The following is a 16,849-nucleotide window of genomic DNA, read 5'->3' as shown; positions in this document are numbered from 1 at the left end:
ACGTTCATGACGTCTCCTATACACACGTTTTCTTCCGTCGTGATGTTGCAAAAGAAAACGGGATTCATCAGAAAACCAGATGCGCCTCCAGTTTTGTAAAGTCCATATCCTTACGTTGTTGCACCACCTGAGTCGTCGGCGGATGATAGGGGGCGTAGTACAGGTCCAACAACTGGTCTACAGGCACGTAAACCCGCTTCTTTCAGACGGTTCCTAATCGTTTGAGCTGACACTCTCCTCAAACCTGGTATTTGTGTGGCAGTCACGGTTGGTAGGGCATGCCGATTACGCAGGTGATGGACCCGGATGTACCGATCTTGAAGGGGGGTCGTGATTCTTGGCCTTCCACTTCTCGGGCGATCGTTGGTCAAATTGAAGTTGTTGTAGCGGCTCCAAAGTCGGGATATCGTTGTTTTGTGAACATTTAGGTGCCGTGCAACAGTTCCGAAAACTTTCTCCGGCTTGAACACGACGACAATGGCGATATTTCGGTCGGCAGCACTCAATTGTGGCATTTTTCACACAGCTTTCATGCGACAAATGAATGAATATAATACGAAAGCACATGGGCTTTATATACACCCTACATTAACTGCCATTTTCATGATTTGCATGTGTTTTTTTGCGAAGTCACCATGAGGGTCATTTCATGCGTTGTGACGGAATAAGCAATAAAAATACACTTATGCGTACAAATGCAGTTGTTTGGATGGTAATCTTCATTAATTACGTGTATAATTTCAATACATTCGAATAACATTTAGTTTGGAAGCAATAACTTCATTCAAACGAATTTTTCATATCTGAGGACAGGGGTTGCGTTTCTTTTTTTGACAGAGTTTATTATTTCTGAAAGCGGCGTATAACAGGTGCGGAACGGCCACTGTCCCAGTCCAAATCAAGTTATGCCAGGGACTCTCTTGTAGGATAGATTGTGACGTCAGAACGAAAATGACGTCATTGTGTGTTCGGAAATCATCGTGAATCTGACACTTTGCCCCAGCTTTGAGGGCTGAAAGGTTGCTGGGTGTACAATGTAAATTTCAGGACAATATGATACTGCACCAAGAACGTATTTTTTTTAACCTTGAGTGTTGATGTGGACATGTAAGTTACGAAACTTCAAAACTTCGGTTAGCTTTGAAGAAGGATGACATGGCTACGACAATTGTGACGTCATAGACAATCGTCATTCCTCAGAACAAGAAGTCGATCGCTTGCCACGCTCTGCCAAATTACCACATCCACTGCGTAACTGGTTGTTTGAATAGATCTTATCCAGCTTTATTGATTTGGTTGAGTGACAGGCCAACTTTCGAATGGATTCCCAACGAAATAAAGGTAAGGAAAATATTGCGTCATTGTCATATTACTGGATACAATGTGTGAGGCCCATTTCTGGTGTCCTCCGACGTGAAATTGCTGGAATATTGCTAAAAGCGGCGGAAAACGTAACTCAGTCACTCACATTGTAAAATTACTGTGATTCATCAGTAAAGTCACCAAAGTAGTATTATATTATGTTGTGTTAATGTGTCTTGAGCCAGCTGTGAGTGACCGGTTGTGTTTTGTCGAGATGATTAAGGCACTATCTGATTATATTGTTTATAGTGAGCGAGTTGGGTTTTACGCCGCTTTTAGCATTATTCCAGCATTACCCTTGCGGGGGACACAAGAAATGGGCTTCACACATTGTACCCATGTGGGGAATCGAACCCGGGCCTTCGGCGTGATGAGCAAACGCTTTAACCACTAGGCTACCCACCGCCCCTATTGTTTATAAACAAGTACAAATATATTTGAGACTCTAGAATAATAGCAGACAATTTCAATACATGGATAGGGTTTGTATGCGAAGGGCGTTCCATCTCCGCAAATTACTAGCGGCTCGAGTCTCGCAGCAGCTAATGACGTGACTCTATTTTCAGACCACTGGCACTTGAAGTGGCCTTTGAGAATGAAAAAACATCATCGATCGCGGTTATGATACTTTATCTCAGACCACATAGAGTAATGATAAATTCTAACTACTTTTAAACTTGCTCATCTTAAACATTTAAACCTTAAATATTTTGAAGTATGTACATTGCTGTTTTATCACAGGGTTCCTTCAGTATACTGGAATATATATATTCCAATGGCCCCTATTACTTCAATCCAAACTATACTGGAGTCAAAAAGAAACTTCACAAAATGTAATTTGAAAAATAATGAATAATGTTTCTCTGATGATACATCTATGTATCCGAAATGGGATCCCTACCTTTCGACTCTAGAAAAACGTTAGCAAAACCCACTCAAACCCATCCAATCGTCGTGCAAATGACGTTAGTGCCAAATCAGGTTTTGCACGTGCAGTCGATCACGTGATCTTCGCATCGAAGTTTTCTTCATATGCACGTGTTTGCATTGGCCTCAAGAATTTAAAAACACTTTTAAACCACAGTTCTAACGGTACTTGAAATGCCACAATTGTCAAATGTGCAACGTGAACGTGCCGTTGGCATGTTGCAAGCGGGAAGATCAGTTATTGACGTCGCAAGAGCAATGGGATGCAGCCGTCGTACTGTGTTTGACTTGCGAAGTCGTCTACAACAAACTGGCACCACTTCCGATCGCCCAAGGGTCGTCCACGTCGTCACACGAAGACCGTCAATCGTCCTACGTCACCTACGTGACAGATTTCTGCCGGCTACACGAACCAGGGCTGAGATAAGTTTAGAGGTCGACTGTCCTCACAGACCATTCGAAATCGGTTGCGGGCTGCCAATCTCCATTCTCGACGTCCATATCGTGGGCCAATATTGACGCCGTTTCATCAACGTCAACGTCTGCTGTGGGCCCAACGTCACCTCCGATGGACCCAGAGAGACTGGAATCGAGTCGTCTTTAGCGATGAATCCAGGTTTACCCTCAGATTCGCGGACGGCAGGCATAGAGTCTGGAGACGACGTCGTGAACGGTATGCCCAATGTTGTGTACAGGAAGTCGACAGATTCGGGGGCGGAAGTTGCATGGTGTGGGGTGGTTTCTGTGGGAACAACCGTTCCCGACTTCTGGTCATCCGTGGAAACCTCACAGCTGCTGCTTACCGCGACCAGGTGCTCACCCCTGAACTCGTTCCTTCATGGCGGCTCATGGCCCAGGTCTACAGTTCCAGCATGATAATGCTCGGCCGCATACCGCGATGTTGACACGAAATTTCCTTCAAAACGCTGGAATCAACGTCATGGACTGGCCATCGAGGTCCCCTGACCTTAATCCAATAGAGCACGTTTGGGATGCACTTGGGAGAAGGCTTCGTGGTCTTAGGAACCAACCTCAGAATTTGCAGGAACTTGGCGCTGCCTTGCAAGAGCAATGGCGCAGAATCCCCAACCACGTGTTCACAAGCATCAGGCAGTCGATGAGGAGACGGTGTTTGGCAGTGGTGAATGCGCGGGGCGGCCATACACGATATTGAACTGAGAAATTTCTGCATTTTTATTCTTGTGACTTGACATTCTGTATACCCATGTTTTGGAACGGCGGTGTAGCCTAATGGAACTGATTATGGCACTGTCAGTGTATCGAGTACATCACACAGATCTCAGCAATGAAATAATAACAATTTAACCATCTTACCATCTCTTGTTCTTTATAGTGCCCTGAAGAAAGAATGTGAAGTTTCTTTTTGACTCAGTATATATCGGTACTAATAAAAACATAATATAAAGTTAAGTATATGCACATTGCGGAAAATATAAATATCGACCATTTTGGTGTCTTGAGACAATAAATCTGAATCGATAAAGCTTCATTTTTTTCATTCATCGAAACCAGGAATGCTAGGTCATATTAAACGTCGATTTCTGCTGATATCTCCTATCGTGAGGAATATTCGTCTTCCAGGAGGCAACTGTTTCCTGTACCCAGAGACAGACTGGCCCTGAGTATACAACATGGCCGGCACGGACATGCTCCTGTTTGCTGGAAGGATGGCTTTCCGCTCCGACCTCCATCTCACGTCCATTCATTCCGATCTCAGCGTTCCTGAAACGTGCGCTTGTCCCGTGGATGCCGCCATTATCTGGATGGAAAGACAACTTGACAATGTCAGAAAGGGTACGACTTCAAACTACCACTTAGCAACTATATATAACCGATCAATTCAAACAGTATTCGTCTTTTTCTGATTTAGTTCAACCCTTATACTCTCCCAAAGAAACGCATATAGGAATTTCAACTGTATTTTTATGTTTATTTTGAAAACATCTTGTAGGCTTTATGAGTCAATGAAATATAGCGAAATTGCACACTGGGAATGCAGACTTATCCGTCTTTGGCACCAACTCGAGGAAAGTCAGTTTGAGTGTCACATGGAGACGTGTGGTGGCGCTGAAGTCAATACCTCGTGTGACCACCGTGGGCATCCAGAACTGCACGGCATCGCCTCGGCATCGAACGAATAAGTCTCAGAATCTCGTGTTGCCCAATCGCAGCCCACTCTGCCTGTAGTGCCTGTGCGAGTTGCTGAAGTGTCTGGGGCTGAGGGTTACGGCGTCGCACCCGTCTGTCAGGGCATCCACAGATGTTCGATCGGGTTTAAGTCCGGTGATCTTGAGGGCCAGGGGAGCACATTGATGTTGTGGTTCTGGAGGAAGTCTCTAGTGTGACGTGCTGTGTGGGGCCTGGCATTGTCCTGTTGAAACAACTCCCTCTGGCGATCAATGATTGGAAGGAGGTGTGGGCGTAGGATTTCGTCACAGTACCGTTGAGCTGTCAGGTTGCCCTGGATCATCACCAAATCACTTCTCCTACGGCAGGTGATCGCTCCCCACATCATAACACTGTCCCCGGCCGAATCTGGCCACCTGGGGAACGCAAGCGTCGGCGAAACGTTCACGTCGACGTCTGTACACCCGCATTCTTCCATCGCGTCGTTCCAATAGAAATCGTGATTCATCACTGAACCAGATTCTACGCCAATTCGGTAGGTTCAGGCCTGAACGTTGGTGCACCATTGAACTCGATGTCGACGATGTTGTTGTCGAAGCACAGGGCCAAAATAAGGTCTTCTGGCACGTAAACCAGCCTCTCTCAACCTGTTCCTGACGGTCTGTGCAGAAAGCCTCCTCAATCCGGGTATTTGTCGAGCGGTACTGGTCGCCGTAGCTGTTCGATGACGCAGGTGATGTACCCGGATGTAGCGATCCTGCGCCGCAGTGGTCGCTCGAGGTCGCCCACTACGAGGGGCATCTGCTACCGAATTCTGCCGGCGATATCTCTCCCAGAGCCGTGAAATGGTGCTTTGGTGAACATTCATGCGTCGGGCAACTGCACGTTGAGACTGGCCAGCTTCAAACAAACCAATGGCGATATGACGGTTGGCTTCACTTAGACGTGGCATTTTGCGTTCGTCAACAATATTCCAAATACAGTGAATAATCGACAGACAGCGATCAACCTTTTATACCCATCATTGAGACTATCTGATCCCCAACTTTCACGTGCATTGCATGTGAATTGTGTATTCTGTGACACTACACGCCGAAATTGAAAATCATGCTGTTAAATACGGGTATTTTACGGATGGTGCGTTTTGTTGTGATGTTTCAAAACATAAACACCATAGGACTCATAAACAGAGCAAAACCTTTTGTAAAATGAATCACGTTTTAATTCATTGCTACATGAAATTGCTATTTTCATGATGCGTTTCTTTTGGGAGAGTATATTACATAGACCGAGTGTATTGTACATTCATTGTATTCACTTGTATTCCTTCAGCCATACATATTTAAGAATCGGACTTATTGACACTGACATGGTACCAGGGTTTCAGGATCAGTCACGGTGATGCAAAACGGAATTCACTGACGATTATTTGTCAATTCATGCATTCCCTTGAGGTTTGAAAGGCATCCTTTCACATAATGGGCAATATTAATTATATAATGTTATTTGCCATTTGTGTGAACAGCCAACGATCTGATGGCTTGAATTGAACTTCTCTCTATTGCAGACAGCGGCACCTTCCTCATCCACAACGGATCTGGCGCCTCCCGCGACACATCCAACATCGCCAACAGACTGAGGAGCAGGAGGACTTTAACACGTGGCCACTAGGTGAGTGCAGGAACTTTATTCACTCCTTGTTGAGTGTGAGTGAGTGAGGTTAGTTTACGCCGCTTTTAGCAATATTCAGCAATATCACGGCGGGGGACACCAGAAATGGGCTTCACACATAGTACCCACGTGGGGAATGGAACCAGGGTCTTCAGCGTGACGAGCGAACGCTTTAACCACTAGGCTACCCCACCGCCCCTCACTCCTTGTTGAATAAATGCGAGTCGGGTTTATACGTCAAAAGAAAGACTGTCAAACGTAGCCACTAGGTTGGTACAGGTACTTTAAGACACTTTGTGGCAATAGCTTAGAATCGGTGTTATGCTCCAACAGGAAAACTGGTAAAATATTGCCAATGAGTTAGTATAAGGACATTACAAATAAACTTCAGGCTGAATTAAAGAGCGACGGTTTAATACGTCACAGATGGTGAAGTTTTGACTATTGAAGTGAATTCGGTTAGTGTGGTGCACATTATATGCAGACTGGTCACTATTTGATAATGCAGGGGCATTGGGTATGTTATACATTGTGGTACTTCGCCACAGAGTATTGGTATATTCATATCTTGTATGTTATACATTGTGGTACACCGCCGCTAAATATTAGTATATGGAGACCGTGAAAGTGGCCATGGGGATATTTTTACACTGATAAACGTGGCCATTCCATGTGATTATCAGGTTTGGCGGTAACATGTGGTTTATGCTGAAAACTGTTCCTAATTTTCATCAGTTATCTTGGTAATAATTGATAGTAATTGTGCTGACTGGATGAACAAGGTCCTTTGTAGTCAACAAAAGACGGCTTTTCTTGACAAAACAATCAGCATGCTATGATTGATGGCATATTCACAATTGTAGACATGCATTATCCTTCGTAATTTTAACCATTCAGTTTGAACAGTGAATCTGATTAGATTTAGTATGCATTCCTTCCACTGTTAACATTATTTGAATATTGTGTAAGGTTACCCCATTGAGAAGTGTTGTGTTGCAATAGGTTGTTCACTAATAATGCGAGCTGTTCCAGAACTAATGGTTCTCCTTTTGACTTGTTTTCAGAAAATGGATTCCTTTTGAGTGGGGACTGCATGGTGCTTTATACAAAACCTTTTACTTCGAACTGTCATAGTTTTCGAAGCGTTTTACAATCTTGAGACTGTAAATTGTAACCTCTTTTCATATTTTGTACACCTAACAAAATAAATCGTTTTGCACGAACTTTTGTTTGTCAGTGATTACTTGTCTTATCGAATCTAATGTTACATGGTTCTGCGAGCAGTTTACTGGTGGTCGAGGTGTTTGTGTTCCTCAGTTGCCGGTTCGCATCCGTATCCAGCTTTAATACCCAGTTTTAATACTTCGTCGTTTTTTGCTGACACTGTGACTGAGTGTGTACGTCCGTGCGTGCTTAAATACACTTCACACAAGGAATCGAGCATGGGTATTCGATGTGCTCCAATCTATGACCAACCTGTCTACTCAACAGACACCAGCTACATTTGCTCTTTAGGGAATCGCCATGAGAATTCAACAGGTCTTATATTTGGGATAACACTTTCTCAGTAAACATTGTAGTACTTTGGTTACTGGAGTCTGGTCCGGGATTCGAACCCCACTCTGTCAGGCACTTAATCGCACACACACAAAGTCGGCCATCTAACCCCCCGCGGCTTCCAGAGAATGGAAGTAGGATAACTTGTAGTCTGGATCACGTACTTTGTGTAGCCCTAAATTGTACATTGGCACGACTCCCCCGGCCGAAAGTTATGAATAAACGTGACCGAGCGAATCAAGTTTTACGCCGCGCTCAGCAACATTCCAGTAGTCGATCAGGGACCGCAACTGGGATACGATGTGTCGCTCAACCAAATCAGCGAGCCTGATCCCGTTAGTTGCCTATTACAAGCATGGGTTACTGAAGACCAATTCGAACCAGGATTTTCACGGGTCGAATACATATGAATTTACTGAGAAAGTGTCATCCCAAATATAAGATGTTACATTTGATCACTTTCTAAATGGTATTGTGTGTCCTGGGAATTGGTAAAATACATGTGTATCAGTGGAATCTGTAAATAAACTAACCATTGAGCGTTTAGGACACGGTATCCATTTCGTGTTTACGATACAATACGCTGTAAGCATACATACATGGTGTGGCCTGGAAACATTCTGAAATGCAGCGATGAAGTGAATTTAACTCCATGCCGGTCAGAATTATATCAGTGTATCACTTTGACCTTCGAATAATTATAGATGGACAAGACAAACCAGTGTTCAGTTCATTCGATGACGACTCGATGACAACTCAATCCATTTCAGTTGCCCCATTCCACGAAATTCTTAGTGAGTTGGGTTCTACGCCGCTTTCAGCCATATTCCCGCAACATCACGGCGGGAGACACCAGAAATAGGCTTCACCCATTATACCCATGTGGGGAATCGAACCCAGGCCTTTGGAGTGACGAGCGAACACTTGAACCACAAGGCAACGCCACCGCCCTCCACAAAATTTTTAGGTGGAAGAATAAACCGGACCAGGCAAGCACGACTGCTCAACACTGCATGGTGGATCGGTTCTTTTAAGCCACCTGATTGTATGGGGACCCAATATATCAAAGATCACTGAAATCATGTTTGTTTCCTGTTTATAGGGGCACTCAGCACTTTTCCAGCTATATGACTGTGGACTGTAATTAATCAAGTCCGAACCAGACAATCCTGTGGTTTCTATTGTGGTAGCATTGATCTTAACAGTTGGCATAGGATGACATGCAACTGCTCACATTAGTCACCTCTTCAGACAAGCTCAAGATGCTGAAGACCAATTCTACCCCTATCTTCAAAGGTCCATTGAGTGAGTTGGATATTACATTGCTTTTAGCAATATTCCAGCAATCTCACAGCAGGGGACACCAGACACCTCTACACTCTGTACCCATGTAGGGAAAGGAACCCAGGCCTTCGGTATGAGTGAATCACTAACCTACCCCACTGTGCCTGTACTGACTGAAATACTTCAATCAGCTTTGAATCTGAAGTCATACCCCACAGATCTGGTCCAGAGAATTCAGCTGAATACACAGCTGTAAGGTCGGAAATGTATTTCAACGACAAATAGCAAAAAATACATAAAACAGCCTGAGATTTTTCTTGTTTTATTTACAGCATTTTCACTTGAGTTCTTTCACTGCAAGACCTGAAAAATAATTGAAATCATTAACTTCAATTCAGTGGAAGGCTACATCATTAAATATTTCAAATATTATTTCAGTTGCGACAAACAAATGTGCATGATGAACCCAACAATTCTGCTCATTTTCAAAGACAGAGGTACTTTTGGTATCGAAGAAAATAGGAATGAATTATCACAGTGAAACATGAAATTTTTCAAAGATGACCAATTTGAGAAAAATATTTGCCCAAGACAGCTTGTCATGGGGAATACTTCAATTGGAATCCTAGATAAATCCCCCTGAACCACACTTAATCACCATGGTCAATTGTCAGGTGAATTCACCATCCTCCCAAGCTAGAGGCGAGTCAGTTTAGTTTTACCAGTCCCTCCTGGATTCTGCGATTCCAGAATAAATCGCAGAAATTACATTTTGATGCAGAAAGACGTCTGGTCAGCGGAAAACACATTTTCATGCAGAATATCTAAAGAATTTGCCATTTTCTGCTGCGGATTTTACATATTTTGAATGATGAATCAAGATTGACTATCCTCCGAAACGTAACAATAATACAATACTATTTTTGAATCCGACATTGCAATTCTGTTCACAAAAATGATCTTTTTGAAGATTGAAATCTCATTATTTTGTTGTTTTTAGTTTTTTAACTACAGAAATTTGAAAAATGGGATGCAGAATTTACTTAAATTTGCCATGGAATTCTTAAAATATCGTCGCGGAATGCAGGAGGTACTGTTTTATGCTGCTTTTAACAATATTCAAGCAATATCATGGCAGGGAACACCAGAAATGGGCTTCACACATTGTACCCATGTAGGGAATTCATTCCCAACCGATGCAATGCCCTGTGACCATCACTACCATTCTCAACAACATCTCAGCAGCTTATAGGAAGTGTTAATGTGCGAGATGATCTAGTTACTCACCTGGTGGAAGGGACTGACGCAGTTTCTCAGCCTTTTCTCGGTCCTGGATGACAAGGGTGTACAGGTAACGACTGCATCGCACCTTGAATTTCACATTATCCTTGTTCTTCTTTATTTTGACAGCTGGAATGTGAAATTAAAGATACTAGATCCCTAAACTCAAGAAAAAAGAAAAGAGTTTGATCCAAATGACTTGACAATGTTTGCTAAATAGATATGCATGATGGGTATGTGCTGACAAACTATCTGGACAAATCAATTTTGAAACTATGACCTCTAAGTAACTGAGTGATGCCACTAAACAGCACTCAAGAAAATACATGGCAGCCATGGCGGTAGAATAGATTCTTAGACCACAAACTTCACTTATGGAAGTCCATTTGATAATTCTAAAATGTATTAAAAATGATGCAAAATGCTAAGCAGGCTTATAGTGAATGAGAATGGTTTTACACCGCTTTTAGCAATATTCCAGCAATATCACGGCTGGGGACACCAGAAATAGGCTTCACATATTGTACCCATGTGGGTCTTGAGGAGCAAACGCTTTAACCATTAGGCTACCCCACCACCCCCAGGCTTATAGATACAGAAGTTATTGGTAGTGATTGGGAAGAGATCTCGTATTTTACACTTATATGTTTTGAAGCACTATTTTTGCCTCTCTGATAGCACTGATTTCATTGCCTTGATACTCAATAGTATCTCCTCTCCTATGCATCTTAACCAAACCTCTTAACAGTATTCAAAATTAACCAAAGAGGGTTACTTCAGACACAATGCTGGTGAATTGAAATGCTGCTTTAAACGGCCTTTCAGTTATAGCAAAACGAGCCAGCTCAACATGATAAACTGAAAACATTTGTTAAAACAACAAGTGTTGAAAGTACTGAAAGACCAAGATCATAATCAGGGGCCAGGAATCATTTTGAACTGTGCACTGAGGGTGCATGAAAACAACAGGGGCCCTTGCACCATACATATTTATCCCATATGGTGAAATAAAACTTTACCCTCTTGGCTGTCATAAAAAATAAATTATTAACGTTAGTATAGGTGAGGTGAAATTCGGTTTAATGTCGTGCTTGAGAATATTTCGCTCATATGACGACGTGCATGCATGTGTATGTGCGGCTGCTTGTACTAGCCCAGACTTAAGCTGGTTTATAGTGCTAGCCCACTGAGATACCATGCCGCAGTGAAGCATGAATACCCCACACAGACACATTATACTGACTCCGAGCCGACCAGTCCTTGTTGTACCCATTAATGCAGAGCGCCAGGCAGGGACCAACAAGTACCATATTTTAACGTCTTTTGGAATGACGCGGTCGGGGATCGACCCGCGACCTTCCGCTCTCCGGGCGGACGCTCTAACCACTACACCACGGAGGCGGTCTTAACATTAGTATAACCATGTCTAAGTTGCTCTGATAACACAGGAAGTACAAACCACTCATTCAACAATTTCCTCACTCCTAAAGTTTGGTATGGATAAACAAGAATGCATTTCTACAGTAAATTGTGTCCCTCGAGCAAATTTATGTATGAATGAACATGTATTAGCAAACTGTCAATGAAAAATGTAAATCGAGTTAAAAAATCACTAGACATAATGATTTGCTATTTAATTTATATGTCCTGGGTCGCGATCCACAAAGCTCTTAACTCTAAAGTCTTAACTCCAGGGCTCCAGATAATTTTTCAACATCAGGAGTACGTACTCCTTTATTTTTGCCTTAAGAGTACATTTCAAGTATAATGGAATTTAATGCAGTATCCTTAATCTTGTGTTTCATTTCATATATGCACCACAATGGAATTTAATGCAGTATCAGTAATCTTGTGTTTCGTTTCATATATGCACCACAACATTGCTACTCTTGTGTAAATGGAGCAATAAACAATAAAATAATACGTTTTCAGATAAATACATCTGTAAATGATTCTGAGACTGTACACCACTGGTGTGGTGCGTATCCGCTACGTTTTCTAAATTATTTCCCACCGTATCATGCATATTTTTTAGCTGTACATATGTCGATACGGCCCTTATCTGGAGCCCTGTAACTCTATAGTTCACCAGTGGCCTACGAATGTGGTAGCGCTACGAATGCTTTGTGGATCGGGACCCTGTTCTAGGCATTTTTTATAAGCAGAGATTAAGATTGCTGTGTATATTTCCTCATAAACTAAGCCAAAAATAGCAATTAACTGTGCACTGACTTTCTGCAGCAAATGTTATAGGACCAAGAGACATCTGAAAAGACTCAAGACTACAGACTATCACAGGCATATATTACTTCACTGTCTGAACATGTACTTACATTTGGCATCTTTCCTCCTTGCTGTTAGGAGAAAGTCCTTGATTTCTGAAATCTGCTGAGGCTGAAAGTGAAGAAATTAATCAAATAAGTATAGAGCATGTACATCTAGAGCTTAGTTCTCTTTCATTATAGCAGGAGCACTAATGTTTGCTTCAGATTTTAAAACAATCTCTCACTTTATATCTCAGATAAGAGGTGTCAAGTTTTCATCATGTGCAAAATCATCTGAGCTTCTGGTATTAATGGTAACTAATATCAGCATCATATCCAAGAACTTAATCTGAGATACATTATTAGGGCTGGGACGATTCACCGCGATACATTTAAGTTTGATACAACTATCGTATCGTCGTCTGGTGTATCAATACAAAACGATACACCAGTTTTTTTCAAAACAGTATTTATCTTAAACATGTTAAACTACTTAACTAGAGAAAAATATGCAAGCATATATGATAGAGTTACTCGTTTGTTTACCACAATAGTGTTATTGTTATACAAAAACACCTTGAAATAAATCATTTTAAACCTTAATACTGTGTCATTCTTTCCAGGTGTATGCATCGTGATACTTACCTTAGGTAAAATATCGCAATATGTATCGTATCGTGACATAGTGTATCATCCCAGCCCTAAACATTATCAATCATTGTTGACATGAAAACTAAAGTCATCAGTTTCACATATTACATCTTTTGTTTCATTAACTATTAATGATTTTTAATGGAAAGAGAAAAATATTTTGCTCTCAGTTCATCAGTTTTCACAAAGAAATGTTACCCACACACTATAAGGGTGTATACATTTCCAAGAAAGAACACTCACCATCTTGCTTGCCTCTGGATCTGTAATGCAAGAATATACACAGAAATGAATACAGGAATACACACACATGGCAAGTTTGACAGCAATTACAGCTAAGTGGATAATCGAACCATATGCCTCCAATAGTTGAATTTTATATTCACAATCACTAAAATCAAATATTCAGGAATTTTTACTAGAATTTGGTTGTTGTTTGTCAAAAAAAGACATGCAAAATGGAATATATCCAGAGATGCCAACCCTGAATCAAATGAAAGCGGAGTCATGCCTTGCTAAAAGCAATTCCCGAGCCCTGAAGGTGCGAGTTGGGGTGAGCATGAGAGGGGCCCCTTTTGATGGTGGGGATCTGGGGCGCCTCCCCTATGAAAAATCTTTAGATGTAGCCTGGAAATATGAAATTTCTGGGCATACTTAACCAGATAATACTTAACTCAAAAGAACATATCTAAATGGCTATTTACTAAAATTCTTCCAAATATTCTAAATTTATAAACATATTTGTATTTTCTAAAAATATCAGATTTTTATAGACAAATCGGAAAGTGGATTTTGTAATTGTAAATCGGAGTAACTCCTCCAAAATCGGAGTGGTTGGCATCTCTGTATATCCAAGCTAAGCATGATATATCCAAGCCAGGCAGGATAATAATCAACATTCTTATACATGATATTTGACAGTAATGCTGTCACTGCCTAGATTCATGTCAACATGGTCAGGACATGCCAAAGAATGGGTATTTTATTGTTTCAATACACCAACTGCAGAATTGTATTAGTTACCTTGTTTAAAACAAAGGATCGGTATAGATGGTCAAAGTATCAATATCTTGAAAAAAAAACGAAGCTGAATTGCTAACATATTAAGACAAGATGGATAATTCCAATTTATTTCATGAACTGAAATTCATAAATAGAACAAAACAAGATGTTGGTGATACTGACTAACCATGCCGCCATCTTTCAGACCCAGATCTTGTTTACAGAAGTGTCGGAATGTGCATGCACTTCAGAGCACTTTAGGGAGGGAATTAAGAATTAACTTCTTATATTTAAAGATTTAAATAAAGATGGAAATACAGTAACATTTGTAAGATGATTTGCATATGTATAACATTAAACACATAAATATCACAAAAAAATATTTTGTGGTATGTATCATGGGAAAAAAATGAACCTCAATAAACTGTTATATCAATAGTACACTCTTTCATAGTATACTACATACAGGTTTGTTGAAAATGTGGCCTGATGCATTAACTTGAGAGTTTGATGTTTATGAATTACCTTCCAGGGATTGGGATAGAGAACTTTGACAATGGGTCATTTTCAGGATCATTAGCCATTTTCTGAATTTAGAATGGGCCACTGCCCTTGTATCAAAAGTGAACTTCAAAATTTTAGTGGTTCAATTTTTATTCTAATGTGCAAAATGGCCCATGGTCCCTGCCTTTCCCAATCCCTGCCTTCATATTCAATTTCAAGATTTATTCACATTACACTATACACAGGAAAGCTGAATGTTTTTTTCAGTGCTTTGCAGTCACCTGATGCTTGATTTAAATTAAATAATGTCTGACAGGTTTCCTGAGGCAAAATGATCAACACTTTATTTGGGTACAATAACATGCTATCAATGTATACAGATTGTATGATCAAATGCAATCATTGCTGTGGACTGTGATTTTACCCTTTCTTTCTTCATGCTCAAGGTTACAATGAATTATTCTAGCTGAATAACTGAAGCTCTAGCATGTTTTACGATGCCATCAAATTGTAACGGTTTCACTGGTGGTCTAGAGACACTACACGGCTCTCCTCTGGCACAATGTTGTCAATAACCAAAATATGATGTTTGCATCAGTTTAAAAGATAACAATCTCTCACTATATTTCAGATAAGAGGTGTCAAGTTTTCATCATGCACAAACATCAACAAGTAAAAAGGTAACATAGTCAAAATACAAGTGCATCTCCGGGAATTCGCACAAACGGAAGACTGGGGCCCATTGAATCATCCCCTGCCTCCCGAAGTTTAAATTCGGGCTTTTTAATTGAAAATATGGCCATATAAGAGAAACAGCCATACCACTTTGTGTATGTGGTAAAAGAGAACAATTATTTCATAGGATTTTCCATAAACAAATCTCAACCACATTTTCTTATTCCCCCGAAGGCAATCATCATAACACGTCTGCATTGACACGCAAATACTAAGTTACTGAAGCGTTATAGCAAAAATATAGCATCGCTCAATAACTTCATTATCAATGTTATATCCAAATAAGGTTGGCAAAATATAACATCGTAATCGTGGACAAAAGATGAAGGTGGATTTTATCAGCATGTAAACACACCTAGCAGAAGCAGCTATGGATTCCAGTAGAAAGGAAGTACAGTGGCGCCGCTGTCCAGAAGGGAAGACAACTCTTACCGTACTTCCAGTAAAATGAGAGCTCACCATTGATATAATTCAACGCGGTCAAAAGTTGCGTATGTCTTTTTCAAACCGCCGTCATAAAGCTGGGACATTGCTGAGTGCGGAACTAAAACCAATTTATTTTTTCAAAGCCATCAGGTGATTTCGCAAAACAAAGTTATCATTTATTCGTTGCTTTATTGCGTAAAAACAAATAAAATTACGTTCAAATTTTGAATCCGGCATGCGCTGTAATATCGTAGTGAAAGGTGTTATATGACTGAATCCGGTTTTGATTTCCAGTGAATAGAATGGATGTGTTGTTATAGACTCAAAAATGTAGCTGAGTCTAATCTCTACGAAAATCATGATTATAAATCCATATATTATGATCATTATCAATTCCAAATTAACTCGTTTCGCGCAATATCACGTGGTCAGAACTCTATGTGCTCGCTTATTCACACATCGGATGATAGGTTGCACCCATACTGTCCTGGGTACTTATACTATAATTTATTTAAGTTGAAGTTGTATTATTTGAATAATATGATAAACATACTTTTGGTATTTATCAGCAGTTGGATTAGGCCTAAAAAATTTAAATGGTGTATGCCATAGCAATAATGTTTCACGAGCTGATATTTTCCTTGATAAACGTAGGCTTCTATCTTATTATAAGGTTATGTTTCTCATGTTTCATTTTTTTCATTATTCTATTTAGCCTAAAGAAAGTGTACTTTACCTGATACAGAGTGACTTTTGCCCATCATGAGTGCTTTGTTAAATCATTTCTTAATGTGAATGTGTACCAAACGTCATTCATGAAATAGGTAATGTTAATAATACTTTTATTCAAAGACAAAGGTGCATAAATCATCGTTTTGATTAGAATGTGCACTTCAAGATCATGTCACATGATTGTGACTTCAATTAAATTTTTCTTGAGTAATACAGATGTGTACAGTAAATTCTATAACTCTTTAAATTATTTGAAATTCAACATCCTTTGCTGTTTAAAGAAGTTAAAGTGTATAAATAGTATG

At 40.6% G+C, this 16,849-nt stretch overlaps 1 protein-coding gene across 1 annotated transcript; it reads right to left on the bottom strand.

Moving 5' to 3' along the window:
* Positions 1-9,255: 9,255 nt before the first annotated feature.
* Positions 9,256-15,746, bottom strand: LOC124270633 (60S ribosomal protein L38). Its single transcript, XM_046705670.1, has 5 exons — positions 15,689-15,746; positions 13,389-13,408; positions 12,564-12,624; positions 10,237-10,359; positions 9,256-9,312 (listed from the first exon to the last, which is right to left on the bottom strand). Exons 1-5 carry the CDS (start codon positions 15,729-15,731, stop codon positions 9,287-9,289), a joined length of 273 nt encoding a protein of 90 aa, XP_046561626.1. The 5' UTR covers positions 15,732-15,746; the 3' UTR covers positions 9,256-9,286.
* Positions 15,747-16,849: the final 1,103 nt, after the last annotated feature.

Source organism: Haliotis rubra, unplaced genomic scaffold, assembly GCF_003918875.1.
Source record: "Haliotis rubra isolate DU_JTF1 unplaced genomic scaffold, ASM391887v1 Scf153, whole genome shotgun sequence".
Taxonomy (NCBI): domain Eukaryota; kingdom Metazoa; phylum Mollusca; class Gastropoda; order Lepetellida; family Haliotidae; genus Haliotis; species Haliotis rubra.
This window is presented reverse-complemented; position numbering and strand designations above follow the sequence as displayed.